This window comes from Schistocerca cancellata, chromosome 10 (assembly GCF_023864275.1).
Source record: "Schistocerca cancellata isolate TAMUIC-IGC-003103 chromosome 10, iqSchCanc2.1, whole genome shotgun sequence".
Classification (NCBI taxonomy): domain Eukaryota; kingdom Metazoa; phylum Arthropoda; class Insecta; order Orthoptera; family Acrididae; genus Schistocerca; species Schistocerca cancellata.
In genome coordinates, this window is record NC_064635.1 from 61,240,800 (window position 1) to 61,262,207 (window position 21,408).

General features: G+C 44.2%; 1 protein-coding gene across 1 annotated transcript in view; it reads left to right on the top strand.

Moving 5' to 3' along the window:
* Positions 1–6,994: 6,994 nt before the first annotated feature.
* The window catches only part of LOC126106109 (MD-2-related lipid-recognition protein-like), a 46,664-nt gene continuing 32,250 nt past the window's right edge, over positions 6,995–21,408 (top strand). Inside the window, exon 1 of the mRNA XM_049912356.1 lies at positions 6,995–7,088. Within this exon, the coding sequence (XP_049768313.1) occupies positions 6,995–7,088 (94 nt within the window). The remainder of the gene's footprint in view (positions 7,089–21,408) is intronic.

Sequence of the window (21,408 nt, forward strand, 5' to 3'; positions counted from 1 at the left end):
TCTTATGCATTTCTTCTTAGTGTAGCAATTTTAATGGCTAGTAGTGTACAGGTCCTGAACTGGTATGTCAGGCGCCGTACATTTTGAATGTAGTCAAATGTTAAAGCAAGAAAATCCTCTCTCTCAGTGCATAACTTGGTTGTATCTTGTAGTGTTTTGTAGAAGTTTTTGCTGCGACGTTGTGAACTGGGAGTTCTGCTACAGCTACACGTTTAGCACAATCATTAAGTGCACCGCTTTTCACTTTTTAACATTCAGTTCTTCGCACATGCATTATGTGTCTGCACTGGGCCTACCAAATCTCAAATGGAAATGGTTATTGAAATATCTGTGATAATAGTGGTAAGACACTTTACTATCAGGATATTTGACAAGAAACGTTTCATGCATAGTTTTCACCGTTAGTACACTGTTTAAGTAGCAAACATCTGTGTTCCCATAGTGAGTTTGTTTAGTTGGTAATGACGCAATATGGGCATGAATAGTAGCAAGTACATCAGCCTCTTTTGCGTTCCCTGGTTTGTGTTTTCCACGTTGGCCTATAGGAGACTTGCCACGAAGCAGCAACTTAACACAATGTCTTCATCCTGGATTCGGTAACATAACAAACACTGAGGAAGGCTTTCTTACATACCTCTATCTGCTTGTCTGAATCTTTAACATAGTACTTGAACATAGCTGCCCTATTACCAGGCTCGTCTTTCGTTCCTCTTCGTCTTTTTATGGGAATACTTTCAGTTTGACGTTGTAAGAACACATCTTGTTCGTTCTTAGTGTCAAAATCTTTCGTGTAATTAACTGCTTCTAACAATGCATTTTCGGAAATCAGGTTGGGACATTGCATCCTGCATCTGAAATATATGACAATTTTTTTATAAACAAGAGTCTGTATTACTAGTAATTACCAGTGAGCTACAATCATGTGTACAACAATATTGTGAAACAAAATTAAATCCAAATTGCTTACCCGCAAGCAGGTCCTCTTTGTCTAGCTGAAACTAACTTCCCAACATGATTTACATGCTCCAAACCTTTAACCTTAGCACACTTTATTGTAACTCTTGTATTCTGCAGCCCTTTTCATTCCTTTCTTCCTTTTCTAGTCATTTTCTTCATTTTCAACAACACCAATACATAAAGAACTGCTGTTAGACGCCATTTTCGTTTCCAACTAACGCATCACAGGTCTACACACAAACAAAAGTAATAAAGACGTTTTACCAACTTAAAGCTATACATGAATCTGTTAACTATTATCATTACCTGACAAGCAAAACAACTTAAATCCTGGACTAAGGCTATTTTGCCAGTAAACACGAATGTTCTATTACTGGAAATCATGTATGGAGGTTAGGGACTAAAGTCTCTTTGGTATTAAGCGATACATGTTGGATATTGGAACATTGCTGTGCCCGTAACTCAAAACCACGAAAACGTGGACTTAAGCCGTTTTGCAAATTCACGATTCAGTTGTGGTTTCCGCGTGCAGTGGCCCTCCTGGACTTAAAAACGTGCATTTGACAGTTGCATGAGATACTATAAGCGAAAATCGTTCAGAATGTTTAACAGAATGCCGAGAAGATATCAAATGAATTCAGTGGGATAATTCTGTGACACTCCAGGAAGTAACTCTTCTGTCACAAGGTTGCCATACATGCTCCACAATGTTGCCGACACCCAGTTTTCCTCGCAACCGAAGTACCATTCGCCTTCCCTACCACAGTCTTCACATGCTCCTTCCATCACATACCGCTCTGCAACGTTACGCCCAGATATTTAAACGACTCGACTGCGTCCAGCTGGACGCTAGTAATACTATATCCGAACATAACGGGTTTATTATTCCTACTCATCCGCATTAACTCACATTTTTCCACATTTAGGGCTAGCTGCCATTCATCACACCAACTGAAAATTTGGTCTAAGACGTCTTGTATCTTCCTAAAGTCACTCAACTTCGACACGTTACCGTACACGACAGCATCATCAGCAGACAACCTCAGATCGCTGCCCACCCTGTACGTATATTTAAGAACAGCAGCACTTGCCTTGGGCACTTCTGACGATACCCTTGTCTCTGATTAACAGTCGTCGTCGACAACATACAGTGTGTTTCAAAAATGACCGGTATATTTGAAACGGCAATAAAAACTAAACGAGCAGCGATAGAAATACACCGTTTGTTGCAATATGCTTGGGACAACAGTACAATTTCAGGCGGACAAACTTTCGAAATTACAGTAGTTACAATTTTCAACAACGGATGGCGGTGCAAGTGATGTGAAAGATATAGAAGACAACGCAGTCTGTGGGTGCGCCATTCTGTACGTCGTCTTTCTGCTGTAAGCGTGTGCTGTTCACAATGTGCAAGTGTGCTGTAGACAACATGGTTTATTCCTTAGAACAGAGGATGTTTCTGGTGTTGGAATTCCACTGCCTAGAACACAGTGCTGTTGCAACAAGACGAAGTTTTCAACGGAGGTTTAATGTAACCAAAGGACCGAAAAGCGATACAATAAAGGATCTGTTTGAAAAATTTCAACGGACTGGGAACGTGACGGATGAACGTGCTGGAAAGGTAGGGCGACCGCGTACGGCAACCACAGAGGGCAACGCGCAGCTAGTGCAGCAGGTGATCCGACAGCGGCCTCGGGTTTCCGTTCGCCGTGTTGCAGCTGCGGTCCAAATGACGCCAACGTCCACGTATCGTCTCATGCGCCAGAGTTTACACCTCTATCCGTACAAAATTCAAACGCGGCAACCCCTCAGCGCCGCTACCATTGCTGCACGAGAGACATTCGCTAACTATATAGTGCACAGGATTGATGACGGCGATATGCATGTGGGCAGCATTTGGTTTACTGACGAAGCTTATTTTTACCTGGACGGCTTCGTCAATAAACAGAACTGGCGCATATGGGGAACCGAAAAGCCCCATGTTGCAGTCCCATCGTCCCTGCATCCTCAAAAAGTACTGGTCTGGGCCGCCATTTCTTCCAAAAGAATCATTGGCCCATTTTTCAGATCCGAAACGATTACTGCATCACGCTATCTGGACATTCTTCGTGAATTTTTGGCGGTACAAACTGCCTTAGACGACACTGCGAACACCTCGTGGTTTATGCAAGATGGTGCCCGGCCACATCGCACAGCCGACGTCTTTAATTTCCTGAATGAATATTTCGATGATCGTGTGATTGCTTTGGGCTATCCGAAACATACAGGAGGCGGCGTGGATTGGCCTCCCTATTCGCCAGACATGAACCCCTGTGACTTCTTTCTGTGGGGACACTTGAAAGACCAGGTGTACCGCCAGAATCCAGAAACAATTGAACAGCTGAAGCAGTACATCTCATCTGCATGTGAAGCCATTCCGCCAGACACGTTGTCAAAGGTTTCGGGTAATTTCATTCAGAGACTACGCCATATTATTGCTACACATGGTGGATATGTGAAAAATATCGTACTATAGAGTTTCCCAGACCGCAGCGCCATCTGTTGTTGAAAATTGTAACTACTGTAATTTCGAAAGTTTGTCTGCCTGAAAATGTACTGTTGTCCCAAGCATATTGCAACAAACGGTGTATTTCTATCGCTGCTCGTTTAGTTTTTATTGCCGTGTCAAATATACCGGTCATTTTTGAAACACCCTGTACTTTGTTCTAATATTTAAGAAGTCTTCGAGCCACTTACATACCTATTAACTTATCCCATATGCTCGTAACTTTATTAACAGCCTACAATGGGGCACCGTGTCACATGCTTTCTGGAAATATGCAATGTGCTTGTTGCCTTTCATCCACAGTTCTCGTATATCATGTGAGAAAAGTGCAAGCTGAGTTTCGCACTAAATCCTAGGATCGACTGTGGAACTGAAACCAAACCGTGTCGAAGGAGAACTGACGTGACAGAGACGAGTTCTACACTGAAGCGCCAAAGAAACTGGTATCCGCATGAGTATTCAAATACAGAGATATGTAAACAGGCACAACACGGCGCTGCGATTGGTAACACCTATATAAGACAAGTGTCTGGCGCTGTTGTTAGATCGGTCACTGCTGCTACAATGGCAGGTTATCAAGACTTAAGTGAGTCTGAACGTGGTGTTGTAGTCGACGCACGAGCGATAGGACTCAGCACCTCCGAGGTAGCGATGAACTGGGGATTTTCCCGTTCGACCATTTCAAGAGTGTACTGTGAATATCAGGAATCCGGCAAAACATCAAATCTCCGTTATCTCTGCGGCCGGAAAGAGATCCTGCAGGAACGGGACAAACGACGACTGAAGAGAATCTTTCAACGTGACAGAAGTGCAATCCTTCCGCAAATTGCTACAAATTTCAATGCTAGGCCATCAGCAATATCAGCGCGTGAACCATTCAACGAAACACGATATGAGCTTTCGGAGCCGAAGGCCCACTTATGTACCCTTGAAGACTGCACGGCACAAAGCTTTACACCTCGCCTGGGCACGTCAACACCGATACTGGGCTGTTGACGAGTGGAAACATCTTGCCAGGTCGGACGAGTCTAGTTACAAATTGTATCGGGCAGATGGGCGTGTACGCGTATGGAGCCAACCTCATGAATCTATGGACTGTCCAAGCTGGTGGAAACTCTGTAATGGTGTGCGGCGAGTGCAGTTGGAGTTATATGGGACCCCTGATATATAGTCTAGCTACGACACTGACGGGTGACACTTACGTAAGCATCCTGTCTGATCACCTGCATCCATTCACATGCTTTGTGCATTTCGACGGACTTGGGCAATTCCAGCAGGACAATGCGACACCACACACGTCCATAATTGCTACAGAGTGGCTAAAAATACATCTACATCCATACTCCGCAAGACACCTGACGGTGTGTGGCGGAGGGTACCTTGAGTACCTCTATCGGTTCTCCCTTCTATTCCAGTCTCGTACTGTTCGTGGGAAGAAGGATTGTCGGTACGCCTCTGTGTGGGCTCTAATCTCTCTGATTTTATCCTCATGGTCTCTTCGCGAGATATACGTAGGAGGGAGCAATATACTGCTTGGCTCCTCGGTGAAGGTATGTTCTCGAAACTTCAGCAAAAGCCCGTACCGAGCTACTGAGCGTCTCTCCTGCAGAGTCTTCCACTGGAGTTTATCTATCATCTCCGTAACGCTTTTGCGATTACTAAATGATCCTGTAACGAAGCGCGCTGCTCTCCGTTGGATCTTCTCTATCTCTTCTATCAACCCTATCTGGTACGGATCCCACACTGCTGAGCGGTATTCGAGCAGTGGGCGAACAAGCGTACTGTAACCTACTTTCTTTGTTTTCGGATTGCATTTCCTTAGGATTCTTCCAATGAATCTCAGTCTGGCATCTGCTTTACCCACGATCAACTTGATATGATCATTCCATTTTAAATCACTCCTAATGCGTACTCCCAGATAATTTATGGAATTACCTGCTTCCAGTTGCTGACCTGTTATTTTGTAGCTAAATGGTAAGGGATCATTCTTTCTATATATTCGCAGCACATTACACTTGTCTACATTGAGATTCAATTGCCATTCCCTGCACCATGCGTCAATTCGCTGCAGATCCTCCTGCATTTCAGTACAATTTTCCATTGTTACAACCTCTCGATATACTACAGCATCATCCGCAAAAAGCCTCAGTGAACTTCCGATGTCATCCACAAGGTCATTTATGCATATTGTCAATAGCAACGGTCCTACGGCACTCCCCTGCGGCACACCGGAAATCACTCTTACTTCGGAAGACTTCTCTCCATTGAGAATGAGATGCTGCGTTCTGTTATCTAGGAACTCTTCAATTCAATCACACAATTGGTTTGATAGTCCATATGCTCTTACTTTGTACATTAAACAACTGTGGGGAACTGTATCGAACGCCTTGCGGAAATCAAGAAACACGGCATCTACCTGGGACCCGTGTCTATGGCCCTCTGAGTCTCGTGGACGAATAGCGCGAGCTGGGTTTCACACGATCGTCTTTTTCGAAACCTATGCTGTTTCCTACAGAGTAGATTTCTAGTCTCCAGAAAAGTCATTATGCTCGAACATAATAGGTGTTCCAAAATTCTACAACTAATCGACGTTAGAGGTATAGGTCTATAGTTCGACGTCCCTTCTTGAAAACGGGGATGACCTGTGCCCTTTTCCAATTCTTTGGAACGCTACGCTCTTCTAGAGACCTACGGTACAGCGCTGCAAGAAGGGGGCAAGTTCCTTCGCGTACTCTGTGTAAAATCAAACTGGTATCCCATCAGGTCCAGCGGCCTTTCCTCTTTTGAGCGATTTTAATTGTTTCTCTATCCCTCTGTCGTCTATTTAGATATCTAGCATTTTGTCATCTGTGCGACAATCTAGAGAAGGAACTACAGTGCAGTCTTCCTCTGTGAAACAGCTTTGGAAAAATACGTTTAGTATTTCGGCCTTTAGTCTGTCATCCTCTGTTTCAGTACCATTTTGGTCACAGAGTGTCTGGACAGTTTGTTTTGATCCACCTACCGCTTTGACAAAAGACCAACTCGAGGAACACTTTTCTGACTTTAAATACTTTCGGTGGCCACCAAATTCCCCAGACACGAACATTATTGAGCATATCTGGGATGCCTTGCAACGTGCTGTGCAGAAGAGATCTCTACCACCTCGTACTCTTACGGATTTATGGACAGCCCTACAGGATTCAAGATGTTAGTTCCCTCGAGCACTATTTCAGATGTTAGTAGAGTCCATGTCACGTCGTGTTGTGGCATTTCTGTGTGCTCGCAGGTTGGGGGGGGGGGGGGGGGGGTGTACACAATATTGGACAGGTGTATCAGTTTCTTTGGCCCTTCAGTGTAGAAGCTGTATAGTTGCGTGGTGTGGCAGGTGAGTGACGAGTATGCGGAAACAGCGGATCGGACTTGGTCGTGACGTCAGACACAGGGGAGGCAGGTTTTATAACGACGTACCCGAGGCGGCCGGAGTGTTTACCGGTCAGCGGGTGCAGCGAGATGGCGGCTCCAGGAACGTGGCTGGTGCTGGTGGTGGTCGCAGTTTCCGCCGCGAGCGCTGAGGTCGTCAGCTTCGGCCACTGCCCCGAGTACAGTCAGTATACGCCACGGCCGCTAACATTAGTTCTGTCGTTGTTATCATTGTTTTGTTTCTCGAATTACCACCGTTTTCTCGGCCTTAACTCGATTCCACGCCTTCTTAAATTCCGGTACGAGTCCGCGAGCTTCATGAATATTATGCCAGTGAACCAGCTTAGAACGCTAAATAAAATGTGTTTATTTATTACGACGTTTCGGTATATCTGCAACTAAGATGAAAAAAAAAAAATGGTTCAAATGGCTCTGAGCACTATGGGACTTCTGAGGTCATCAGACCCCTAGAACTTAGAACTACTTAAACCTAACTAAACCTAACTGAACCAGCCTATAACACTAAATAAAATGTGTTTATTTATTACGACGTTTCGGCATATATGGAAAAAAATGGTTGAAATGGCTCTGAGCACTATGGGACTTAACTTCTGAGGTCATCAGTCCCCTAGAACTTAGAACTACTTAAACCTAACTAACCTAAGGACATCACACACATCCATGCCCGAGGCAGGATTCGAACCTGCGACCGTAGTGGTCGCGCGGTTCCAGTCTGTAGCGCCTAGAACCGTTCGGCCACTTCGGCCAGCTAAGATGAAAGGACGCAGTTTTCGCATCATACAGATATCTCGCCTAAATCAAATTGCTAACTAGTTGTTAGATTTTAATACTGACACTGAATCTTGTTTCGAATTCAAAGTCTTCTGATGAGTGAATGTTGTAAAACATTTTTTAACTTTTTAAATATTTGTAGCCTGATGTATAACAAACCGCCTGTCGCTCTTTACGTTCCTTTTATCCTAACTGCAGATATCTGTGGCTGGTAACTGTCGAAACGTCATAATAAATAAAGACATCTTATTTAGTGATCGAAGAGGTTTTATTCATTAAATATTGGTTGCACATCTATGCACAACCCTTTTTTCGTGTCACATAATGCACACGATTTAAACACATAAATTAGTGGGATATTTGTCCAAGGTAATAATGTCAATACTGAATTTCATACACAAAAATTCTTGAGGGTATTTTTGTTCTGTTGTTGCATGTACAAAAATGCATGATTTTTTTTTCACCAGACGCTTTTCGCTTTATTGAGGTAAAGCACCATCGCTGATCTATAATTCAGTTATATATATTTTGATTTGCTTTTAGATCCAAAAACAGTTCGTTAAGACTATGTTGATTTGTACTTACGGTGATAATCGCTTGATTTCCGCTTACATCAGGAAACACCGTCGTTGACGTTTTTCTGCATTAGACACTGATAATTTTTGCCTGATTTTCAGTTGTTCTGCAGCACTGTGCGTTTCTTATGTTTTTCAGGCCACACTTTTACGCACACCACTGTTTTTTGTTTGTTTTTGTACCACTAAGTATGTGTCATGGTTTGAGTTTTGTGGTGTCGTCCTCATAATCTTTCCACTAGTCTGTCTTTGCCCTACAACCTTTTTTTTATTAGGTTATTGTTTGTGTGTAACTCTATTTAATTATGTCGTTGTGTATTTATATATTATGTAAGAGTAAGGAAGGAATGGTGATGGAAGGTGCTTATTTATTCATTCATTTTTATTTCTTTGTTTGGGGGAAGGAGAAACCATGATGAGTCGACATAAGTGTCATAAGTGTATAGTAGTGTGATGGAGTGTGAGTTAGAGGAGAAGGTGAGTAGCAAGAAGTTAAATGAAATTGGGTGGTGGTGGGGGGGGGGGGGGTGAAGGATGGTAAACGGTCTTTTCTTTTTCATGTAATTTCATCAGTTATTTTATATAGAGTCTGGTTTCGAATATTTATTTGGTCATTGAGCAACTGTGTTAATGCTTTCTGTACGTGGAAATTTTCTTGGAAAGGGAGGAGGTATCTCTCTTTACTGATTTTTGTGATATTCATATCTTTCTTTAATATTGCTTGGTCTATGGTGCTCTTGTTTTAGATGATCTGGAAATGTTGAATGGTTTGTACGGTATTTAAATGCACTGACGTGTTCTTTATATCTTGTGTCGAATGTCCTGCCAACCATTCCAATGCATATCTTTTGACAATCTCTGCAACTGAGTTTATAGATACCAGATTGTTGGTATCTGTCTGGTTTTGACTATTGTAGTGAGTTGTTTCTTTTATAAGCAATGGTAGTGCCTTGTTTTTTTGAATCTGTTAGCTATTTTAGGTGTGAATTTGTTGTGGTCGGTCATTGTATGCAATTTTTTTTTGTAGTAGTACAAGTCGTATATGGCCACACAAATGAAGAATACAATAAAAAGCACAGAGTCCGCATATATCGATGTCTGATCCGCTTTAATAGAATGCCTTCCTCAGTGCCAACCAGCACATCGATCATGTGAAACCCAACTCGCAGGGTGTACTGAAAACTTTGGATCAGGCACTCAAGTAGGTGCAGTATGCCTCGATTTCCGAAAAGCATTTGACTCTGTACCACATCTACGATCATTATCAAAACTACAGTCGCATGGGGTATCAAGCGAAATTTGTGACTGGACTGAGGATTTCTTGGTAGGGACGATGCAGTATATTATCTTGGATAAAGAGTCATCCGCAGATGTAGAAGTGATTTCAGGTGTGCCCCAGGGGAATGTATTGGAAACCTTGCTTTTCACATGGTACATCAGACCAGGCAGGCAATGTTAACAGTAACTTCAGAATTTTCGCAGATGGTGCAGTTATCTATAACGAAGTGTCATATGAAAAAATATGGACAAATATTCAAATAGGTCTCGGTAAAATTTCCAAGTGTTGCAATATGGGCAACACACTTTAAACGTTCAGGAAAGTAAAACTGATCACTTCACAAAACGAAAAAGCCGAGTATCCTCTGACTACAGGCTCAGTGAGTCTTAGATGGAATCACCAACTAACAGAAATACCTCAGTGGAACAATTTGTAGGGATACGAAATTGAACGAACACACATAGGCTGACTCGTGGGTAAAGAGGGTGGAGGACTTCAGTTCACTGGTGGTACACTAGGAAAATGCAGTCAGAGGAGACTGTTTATAAAACACTAGGGCGAGCTATCCTGGAATACTGCTCGAGTGTGTGGGACCCGTAACAAATACAGGCGCATGGTACTCTGAAAGTATACAGAGGAGGGCAGCACGAATGGTCACATCTTTGTCTGGCCCATGGGAGAGCGTCACTGAGATGCTGAAGAAATTGAACTGGCCGACGATCGAAGAAAGACGCGGACTATGCAGAGAAACACATTGAATGAGTTCGTAATTGCGAATAAGGACAGTTGTAGAATGGAATGACTACAATGAAAATTTCTGCCCGACCGGGACTCGAACCCGGATTTCCCGCTTGTCACGAGCGGTCGCCTTACCATTCGGCTATCCGTGCATGACTCACGGCCAAACTCAAACTTCCATATGTCGTCAACCATACGTCTACTTTCTGTACTCGTACATCCATTATGTACAGGGTGTTTCAAAAATGACCGGTATATTTGAAACGGCAATAAAAACTAAACGAGCAGCGATAGAAATACACCGTTTTTTGCAATATGCTTGGGACAACAGTACATTTTCAGGCAGACAAACTTTCGAAATTACAGTAGTTACAATTTTCAACAACAGATGGCGCTGCGGTCTGGGAAACTCTATAGTACGATATTTTCCACATATCCACCATGCGTAGCAATAATATGGCGTAGTCTCTGAATGAAATTACCCGAAACCTTTGACAACGTGTCTGGCGGAATGGCTTCACATGCAGATGAGATGTACTGCTTCAGCTGTTCAATTGTTTCTGGATTCTGGCGGTACACCTGGTCTTTCAAGTGTCCCCACAGAAAGAAGTCACAGGGGTTCATGTCTGGCGAATAGGGAGGCCAATCCACGCCGCCTCCTGTATGTTTCGGATAGCCCAAAGCAATCACACGATCATCGAAATATTCATTCAGGAAATTAAAGACGTCGGCCGTGCGATGTGGCCGAGCACCATCTTGCATAAACCACGAGGTGTTCGCAGTTTCGTCTAAGGCAGTTTGTACCGCCAAAAATTCACGAAGAATGTCCAGATAGCGTGATGCAGTAATCGTTTCGGATCTGAAAAATGGGCCAATGATTCCTTTGGAAGAAATGGCGGCCCAGACCAGTACTTTTTGAGGATGCAGGGACGATGGGACTGCAACATGGGGCTTTTCGGTTCCCCATAGGCGCCAGTTCTGTTTATTGACGAAGCCGTCCAGGTAAAAATAAGCTTCGTCAGTAAACCAAATGCTGCCCACATGCATATCGCCGTCATCAATCCTGTGCACTATATCGTTAGCGAATGTCTCTCGTGCAGCAATGGTAGCGGCGCTGAGGGGTTGCCGCGTTTGAATTTTGTACGGATAGAGGTGTAAACTCTGGCGCATGAGACGATACGTGGACGTTGGCGTCATTTGGACCGCAGCTGCAACACGGCGAACAGAAACCCGAGGCCGCTGTCGGATCACCTGCTGCACTAGCTGCGCGTTGCCCTCTGTGGTTGCCGTACGCAGTCGCCCTACCTTTCCAGCACGTTCATCCGTCACGCTCCCAGTCCGTTGAAATTTTTCAAACAGATCCTTTATTGTATCGCTTTTCGGTCCTTTGGTTACATTAAACCTCCGTTGAAAACTTCGTCTTGTTGCAACAACACTGTGTTCTAGGCAGTGGAATTCCAACACCAGAAACATCCTCTGTTCTAAGGGATAAACCATGTTGTCTACAGCACACTTGCACGTTGTGAACAGCACACGCTTACAGCAGAAAGACGACGTACAGAATGGCGCACCCACAGACTGCGTTGTCTTCTATATCTTTCACATCACTTGCAGCGCCATCTGTTGTTGAAAATTGTAACTACTGTAATTTCGAAAGTTTGTCCGCCTGAAAATGTACTGTTGTCCCAAGCATATTGCAACAAACGGTGTATTTGTATCGCTGCTCGTTTAGTTTGTATCGCCGTTTCAAATATACCGGTCATTTTTGAAACGCCCTGTAATTACACCTACTTTCATTTAGCCGTCTTATGTACAAACAAAGTCGAAAGGAACTTCGCATCGTAATTACAATAACACAGGCACAGCACTATCGTATATCCCGAGACAGTCTATTCGGTAAGGTCGCAGAATCAGTATGAAGTGAGGGCTCTATCAATATACTGCAAGCCCCTTCGCATCATTCCTGCAAAGATTGCAATCACAAGTGTAAACTAATTACAGATCGCACCGAGACGACTAAACAGTAATTCTTCACGTGCTCCATACGCAAACGGAACGAAAATAAAGCCGTGATGACTGGCAAAACGGGGAATAACCCTGCCACGCAATACACAGTGCTTGTATAGACGTAAATGCAAGGGTTTCCTACGATGTAATAGTTCGTTGCTTTATTTGTACTTAAGACGGCTAAATGGAAGTAGGTATAATTTTGTTTGCTGTTTTCTGTATCTAAGTGTACTAATATTAAGTGGTTTGAACAGGCTTCTTCACCAATGTTGTGGCCCCACATGGGAACGTCTAAAGGACACGACCGGGCCAACACGTCCCAATGTCAGTCGTATTACGTAGCTCTGATCCAGTTTCACCACACTCCAGATATAAATGTGGATGTGGTATGGTTTCTAAACTGGTCCACTCTCTTCTCTAATCTTCTTCTTGTCACTAATGTCGATTTCCAGTACGATTCTGGAACATATGCTGTCTTCGAACATTATGAAGTTCCTCGAAGGTAACGGTCTGTTGCCACAGGGTCAGCATGGATTCAGAAAATATCGTTGCTGTGAAACACGACTATCTTTTTATCCTCGTGAAGTAATGAATGCTATCGACAGGGGATGTCGAATTGATTTCATATTTCCAAAAGGCTTTTGACACCGTTCCTCAGACGCTGCTTCTAATCAAACTGTGTGCCTATAGAGTGTCGTTTCAGTTGCGCGACTGGGTTCGTCTCAGTTGTAGTAACTGATCATCGAGTAATACAGAAGTCATATCTGGCGTTCCCTAGGGAAGTGTTATGCACCCTCTACTGTTCCTAATCCGTATAAACGATTTAGGTGACAGTCTGAGCAGCTATGTTAGACTTTTTGCAGATGGTTCTGTCACTAACTGTCTAGTAATGACACCAGAAGATCAAGATCAATTTTACAATTATTCGCCAATATATCTGTATTTTGCGAAAAGTGACAATTGACTCTAAATAATGAAAAGTTGAGGTCATTCACACGAGTTCTAAAAGCAACTGTCTACTAAGTAACTATGGAAAACAATTATGAACAAGTTAAATTGGAACGATCACATAGGTAAAGTTGTGGAGAAGACGAATCAAAGACTGCATTTCTTTGACAGAACACTTAGAAGATGCGACATATTCAGTAAACGGACTGCCTACTCTACACTTCTCCATCCTCTGCTAGAGTACTGTCGTACCGTATGGGATCCTTACCAGATGGGACTGACGCAGGACATCGAAAAATTTCAAAGAAGGGCAGCTCGTTTCGTACTATCGCGAAATGGGGAATGAGTTGGGGTGGCAACCATTAAAAGAAAGGCGTTTTTCGTTGCACCGAGAACTTTTCACGAAACTTCAGTCTCCAACTTTCTCCTCCGAATGCGAAAATATTTTGTCGGCGTCGACCTACATAGGGGACAAATGACCATCGTAATAAAATAAGAGAAATCAGACCTTCCACGGAAAGATGTAACTGTTGGTTTTCCCCGTGCGATGTTAGAGACTCGAACAGTAGAGAAATAGTGCGAAGTTGTTCGATGAACCTTCTACCCGGCACTTAATAAATTTTTGGAAATATGTGGTAAGTACTAAGGGACCAAACTGCTGAGGTCATCAGTCCCTAACCTTACACACTACATAATCTAATTTAAACTAGCTTATGCTAAGGAAAACAGACACCCCCATGCCCGAGGGAGGACTCGAACCTCCGACGGGGGCAGCTGCGCGAACCGTGACACGGTTCCCAAGACCGCACAGCTACCCCCGAACGGCCGGCACTTAATAGTGGATTGCAGAGATGTAGATGTAGATATTTCCAGACTGAATTAAATCACTACTTTGCTATCTAATTTCTTGGATTTATTATCTTGTAATGGTTTCTGTAGCTTTCATGTCCGCCGCATCGTTCACTATGGTTCCAATGTGTCATTTGACCCACACCAAGTTCACCCCAATGTTGATGACAGTTCATTTTCATTCATCCGGATCTCTATGCCAGAGCACGACGTATTCAGAATTAATAAAAGAAAAAAATTTTAAACAGTACAACATTTGTCTTCACCGGCAAAATAACTTTATCATCTCTTGACGCGTTTTGATAGAACCCCATCATTAGATATTTTACAATCAATACAGGATATGTTTAGGACATAGATGGCGTTACGGAGCGAAGTAGGCAGTGACAAGATACTCTGTACAGATTTTAATACAGCTGGCGATGGGATTTTTCCAGGAATGCGTCATTAGGTAATAAATAAAATTATTTTGCCGATCAAGATAAGTATTTTACCATTTAGTGACAATATGGTCCCAGATCTCTTCACACGTCTCTTATCTATAGTGCTAATAAAGTCCTAATAATAAAACGTTGATCTAAAAAATCGCAGTATTTAATGAATTGTGAACACACATTATTATACAGGGTGTATCAAAAAGAATCAACCGATTTCAAAAAGTCATAACTATTATGTTATTTGAGATATGTGAGTGAACAACGTACTGTTGGAAAGAGCAAACTCTGAGTTCTACGTGGTTCCCGCCAGGTAGCAGCAGTGTGCGCCTACTTCAGGTCTAGTAAAAATTAATGGTGTCGGGATAACAGAAAGCGTTTTGTGTTCTACGTTTTGCGCAGTGCGGGTCAGTTATAGCTGCTCAGTGTGACTTTCGCACTACGTGTGGTGTGGATCCTCCTACAGCACAAAGCATTAGACGGTGGCATGAACAGTTCCGAAAAATAGGTTGGTTGTCTCTGTAGAGGCAAATCGCCGGGCAGTCGCCGAGTGTCTGACGCAGACGTCGAACGCATCCGCCATAGTTTCACAAGCAGTCCGCAGAAATCCGTTCGCCGTGCACCTCGACAGCCCAACATGCCCCCGATGTCCGTCTGGCGTGTGGTGCGTCGACGTTTACACATGAAACTGTACAAAACTCAGCTACTGCAAGATCTTCGTGAAGGTGACAAACAACAACGTGTGGAGTTCTGTAATTTCATTCTTGGCAAACGCTTTGCGTTTAGTGACGAGGCAACATTCCATTCGAATGGAAAGGTGAACCGTCATAATGCGAGAATATGGGGTACGGAACAACCACATGAAGTTGTACAGCATGAGAGGAACTCTTCAAAAATTAATGTATTGTGTGCAGTTTCACGGGAAAATGTGTACAGTCCATTCCTCTTTGCCGAGAACACCGTTACAGGAAGCACACATCTCGATATGCTTGAGAACTTTCTTTTCCCACAGTAGCAGACTAAATCGAACGACTTCATTTACCAACGGAACGGGGCACCGCCACACTAGCATCTGGAAATAAGGGAATGAGGGAATTTTTAAATCAAAGGATTACTGAACGTTGGGTCGGTCGCACTGGACCAAATGATTGAGTCTTACATTACAGGCCTCCAAGGTCAGCTGATCTGACTGTGTGTGATTCTTGGGGGGGGGGGGGGGTTCATAAAAAGACTGTGTTTATGTGCCTCCGTTAGCAACATTAATGAATGAACTGAAACATCGCATAACAGCAGCTGTGGAAACAGTACTCAAGAGACCATTTGGGATTCGTGCCAAGCATTTGCTTGAGTCCCTTGGTGTGGAGCGTGTGGCACCCCAACTCCAGGGTTTTACCCGTCTGCCATCCTGGTTGCTCCAGAGGCCCAGCGTCCTTTTAGACGTGTCAGAGTACCGGAGGAGCTGCACTCCTGCGTTTGTTTTTACCTCCTTATTTTATGATATTTTAAACCAGCATCCCGACCATGTACCAGTATTTACGGATGGCTCTAAACAGGGGGACTCTGTTGGTTGTGCTGTTGTTTTCCCTGATCGAGTCGTCAAGTTACGGCTTCCTGCAGCGTTTACCATCTTTGATGCCGAATTGTTTGCGATCTTGCGTGCATTGGAGCAGATGAGATGTGTTCCCAGTCTTAAGTTTCTCATCTGTTCTGACTCCCTGAGTGCCCTTCAGACCATGCAACACTTGTACCCAGCGGATACGATCGTCCAGAACATCCACGATGCCCTACTCCACCTGCAACGGCAGGGGAAGGAGGTTTCTTTCTGCTGGGTGCCGGGGCACGTGGGTATTAGGGGAAACGAACTGGCGGATGTGGCTGCCAAAGATGCATGTTCCCTCCCTCACGGTGTTGAATGTGCCGTCCCCCTCCATGCTGTTACCTCCCTTTTGCGTTTTCGTGTTATGCGTCAATGGGAGGAGGAGTGGCTGGCAGTCGGCGAAAATAAGCTGCGTCTGGTCAAGGCCACCACGCGGCCATGGCGTACGTCCTACCAGTCATGCAGGCGGGATGAGGTTCTCCTCACTCGCCTCCGCATCGGGCACAGCCCCTTAACGCACGGTTTTTTACTCCGGCGGGAGGACCCCCCAATCTGCAGTGCTTGTGGCGTCCAGATTACTGTCCGCCACATTTTACTTGACTGTCCTTTATTCTCTGACCAGAGGGCGGTGGTTTCCTTGCCACCGGATTTGCCCTCTATTTTGCAAGACGACGCAACGACTGTGGTTAAGGTCTTACGGTTTTGTGTCCTGTCCAATTTGTTGCCTCGGATTTTAGGGAGAGGATTTTAATGTGCTGTTGGGTGACTGGCTCACCCAGGCTTTAGGTAAGAGGTCCGCCAGTCACGATTACCTACTTGTTTCACTTCGCTTTCTGTTCTCTTTTCCTTGTGTTTCCTTTCCTCTTTTAGTGCGTTTCTTCTCCTCTTGTTTTGCCTCTGTATGTGAGGATTTGGAACTGCGTCAGGTCTGTGTCTTTTAGCTGTTCTCCTTGTTCGCTGTCCGTCTTCGTCCCTTCACTGCATGTGCTCCTGTTTCTATGCGTTTGGGCGCTGATGACCACGCTGTTTAGCGCCCGAAAACCTCAAACCACACACACACACACACACAGTACTCAAGACACGCTCCCTGCAGTGTGGGAACAATCTCAATACCGCATTGACATATGCCGTGCATCTCAAGGGGGGCGTACTGACCACAAAACGCTTTGTTGTCCCGACACCATATTTACTAGAACTGAAGTGGGCGCATACTGCTGCTATCTAGCGGGAACCATGTAAAACTCAAAGAGTTTGCTCTTTCCAACAGTACATTGTTCAAGCACATATCTCAAATAACATAGTAGTTATGATAATATTTAAATCGGATGATTCTTTTTGATACACCCTGTATTTGCTATTCCTCCTGAAGCAAGCTGTGTGTTATGGTATCATATTTCGGATCGGTTCTGTGGTTTCGCAAAGAATATAATATCTCGGCGCCGAAAATAGCAGTCAGGACGATCTGCGGTGCCAGTTCGCGAATTTTGTGCATGTCGTTCAGGCGGCGCTGTATTCCTACTCTGCTACCCTTATGCAACAAGCACCCACATGGGCTTTGTCGTCGATCATAATATGAACTCATTCAAAAGAAACTGTTACACTCAGTAAAGAATAGACGGAAAGACGGTCTGCAATTAGATAACATCTTTAACGTTTTACAGGGAGGCGATAGCTATTCTCCAGGTATCATTTTCATTAGGAGTACAGTATAAGTGAAAAATTGGAGTCATAAACCTCAGATTTTCAAGTCGAAGAGCTGCTTGGGGCACATTCCTTTTACCGTGTACAGGAGTTCAGGGCCTTGTACTGTAAGGTGCTATTTATTGTTTATATTATCGCAGATCTTGTCTCTTTTATTTTTTATCCTTTTTTCTGTTTTTTTTTTTAATTCACTTATCATTTTTCTGTTAATTACGCAAGACTCGTTCCTCTTATGGTCTCGCAGAGCCTGATCAATTAAAACTACAGTGGCAGAGGAGGTCACCTGATTTTAAAAACTTGCATTTTTTCATTTGCTGCCTTTCACGCTTAGGAAAAAATTTTAAACTTTTTTGTACGGTGGTTAAGAACTTGCCCGCAACAGATAAACGTTTCCTTTGTGTAGTGTCCACTGACTGTGTATTGGTATTCTTGTCAGTCAGCGATGTCAACCATTCCCACAAGCGAGGAGAAGTGTTACGATGTCATACAGAGACTCCGCCACTTATTTTGCAGGGGTCTACACGAGCTTTCGTGATTTAATACCAGGAATAGCCCACGTGGCTTGCTAATGCGCTAAGCACAGAATTTGTGCTTGAGTTTAGTGACCAACACTCTGTGTCGCGGGATATCGACGAATGAAGGTGCCCCAAGTTAAATCTCAATGCAGTGCCGGTGTTAACACTGGTAGGATGCTGTTTGGTGAGTCCCTTCCAACTGTTTCTTTGCGTGAACACAGATCACCGACAGCTTTAACCATCCTGAACGATATTTGAGGCGGAAACGTTATGAAGAGCATTCTACTGGTTGCGCAATTCAGAAGGGTGCTTACTGCCACTGTTTTTGTACATTCACACGGGCTCTCAAATCCGGTTTACTGTGACCCCATCACCCTTCCAGATGCTGCTAAAGAAGTATCGGATCGGCCAGGAAGTTATTCACTTCCTTCATTTAGCCAATGAGAAGCGCATTTTCTCTTAACTGAGACGAAAAGGGTACAAAAACGTCTTGCACCATTCTAAATTTGGAGAGTAATACTGAGTTGACAGACTTCACTAAAGAATATCAGCGTTTGTGAACTGAACTCTTATGCTTACCAAATTACACCGAAGCGCCAAGGAAACTGCTATAGGCATGCGTATTCAAATACAGAGATATGTAAACAGGCAGAACACGGCACTGCGGTCGGCAACGCCTATATAAAACAACTGTTGTTACTGCTGCTACAATGGCAGGTTATCAACATTTAAGTGAGTTTCAACGTGGTGTTATAGACTGTTGACTGCAAACATGTTACCTGGTCGGAGAGTCTCGTTTAAAATAATATCGGGCAGATGAACGTGTACGGGTATGGTGACAGCCTAATGAATCCATGGGCCCTGCGTGTCAGCAGGGGACTGTTCAAGATGGTGGAGGCTCTGTAATGGTGTGGGGGGTGTGCAGTAGAGTCCTGCATGACCGAGTAAGCGAGCACAAAATACGAGATGGGGCGAGCACACCCTAACTGGATAGGCTGCCCGCACTAGTTCTTGTGACCGAGCATAGAAGCCGTGACCGAATACGTAGCACGCAACTTCAAACACATTACACGTGTCATTATCCGTGTGAGACTGCAGCCAGTACGGGCTTCTCATTTGTGGTCTCTCTCTCTCTCTGCAATCATGCAGTGCGAGGAAACCAGTGCAGTAAGACGTAAGATTGAAATCAATGTTTACACGTTGAAGAGACGGGAAGGTCTAAAAAGCCAAGTACGGAGCATATTTTTGGTGGTTGTAGACGAAAACAGTGCGTCTACTGGGTACGTATCGTGCATAAACTGCTCCACATTATTGTGTTTTCAATCGCGAACCACTCTTTTAAAGAAACACAGTTGCAAGAAACCTCACAATGACACAGCTCCTTCAGGAATACCGGCAGTAATAAAAAATAGTATTACAGCAAAGTGTGTTGCAATGTGTGCTAAAGATATGAGACCTTTTAATGCTGTTTGCGGTGAAGGTTTCAGAGAACTAGGCCAAGAATTAATACATCTAGGTGCGCATTATGGAAAAGTTAACGTGGCAGATGTCATGCCACATCCCTCTACTATAAGCAGACATGTCAAAGAACAAGCTGATGCAATACGAAACAGTATAACGCCTTCTGTAATTGCGGAAGTTATTAATAAAACATGTGCTGCGACAGTTGATATGTGGACTGATTCGCATAATCAGGTGCACTATTTGACGCTTACATTTCATTACATTAACACAGATTGGTCTCTTGTGATCAATGTTTTCTTTACAACAAAATTCCTGGACGTTAGGAAGACGGGAGTAAATATTATAAAAGAAAGTGCTCTATGAATTTAGCTGTGTAACGTACCCGTTCTTGGAAACGTTACTTTTGTATTAAAAGAGAGAGAGAGAGAGGCGTTGGATTTGTAGAGTACAGAGCAGCGAGCCGTGGCGAGGCGAGGTGAGACGTCAGCGGTGGCCGGTCATGCTCGGTTATCCGCGTGTCCGGAATCCGGACATCAGACATGGGGCGAGTACGTGACCGAGCCGAGTCGTATGGGGCCGGACACGAGCTGCTCGGTCGCCCCGCCAACAGGCGAGCTGTGACCGGTCAAACATGGAGCGTTGCAGCACTCTAGTGTGCAGTTGGAGTGATATGGGACTCCTGATATGTCTAAATACGATTCTGACACGTGACACGTACGTAAGCATCCTGTGTTATCACCTGCATCCATTCATGTTCATTGTGCATTCCGACGGACTTGGGCAATTCTAGCAGAACAATGGGACACCCCACACGCTCAGAATTGCTACAGTCTCCAGGAACACTCTTGTAAGTTTAAACACTTCCGAGAGCCACCAAACTCAGAAGACATTAACATTATTGAGCATATCAGGGATAACTTGCAACGCGCTATTCAGAAGAGATATCCACCGCCTCGTACTCTTACGGATTTATGCACAGCCCTGCAGGGTTCATGGTGTCATTTCCCTCCAGAACTACTTCAGACGTTACTCGAATCCATGCCACGTCGTGTTGCGGCGCCCTACACGCTATTAGACAGGTGTACAGGTTTCTTTGACTCTTCAGTGTAGTTAGCAGCAACTCTGCTTTGCACAGCTGGTTGATACGTGATTTGCTATAAACGTCTTCTCTTCTTTTTAGTTGCACACACTTCCAACTGCTAGCTACAAAATATTTACTAATTCTGTATATAGGAATAGAGATGGCTGTTTCCTCATTCAGAAGTTTTCTAGGCATCCCAAGCCAACAAATTGTTGGAGTAATGTCTCATGAGTGATACCTTATGTCGCAACGCCTGTGATCTAGGCGGGTGTAATAAAACTCATTGCTTGGCGTTTCTCTTCCTGCGCCGCCTGCCCCCTCTCCCTCCCCCCCCCCCTCTCACTCCCTCACGCTTTCCCCTCCCTCCCTCTCTATTAAAAACATCACGAAATCACTGAGCTCCTCCCTTGTAAACACAGATCATTTTCAGAGCCCACAACAAGGAGTGGCGTAACTTCGGTAGTTGGCGGTCTGAGAGCTGCAGCCCCTATCGCTGGGCGGCAAACTTTCCAGTCATTAGGATC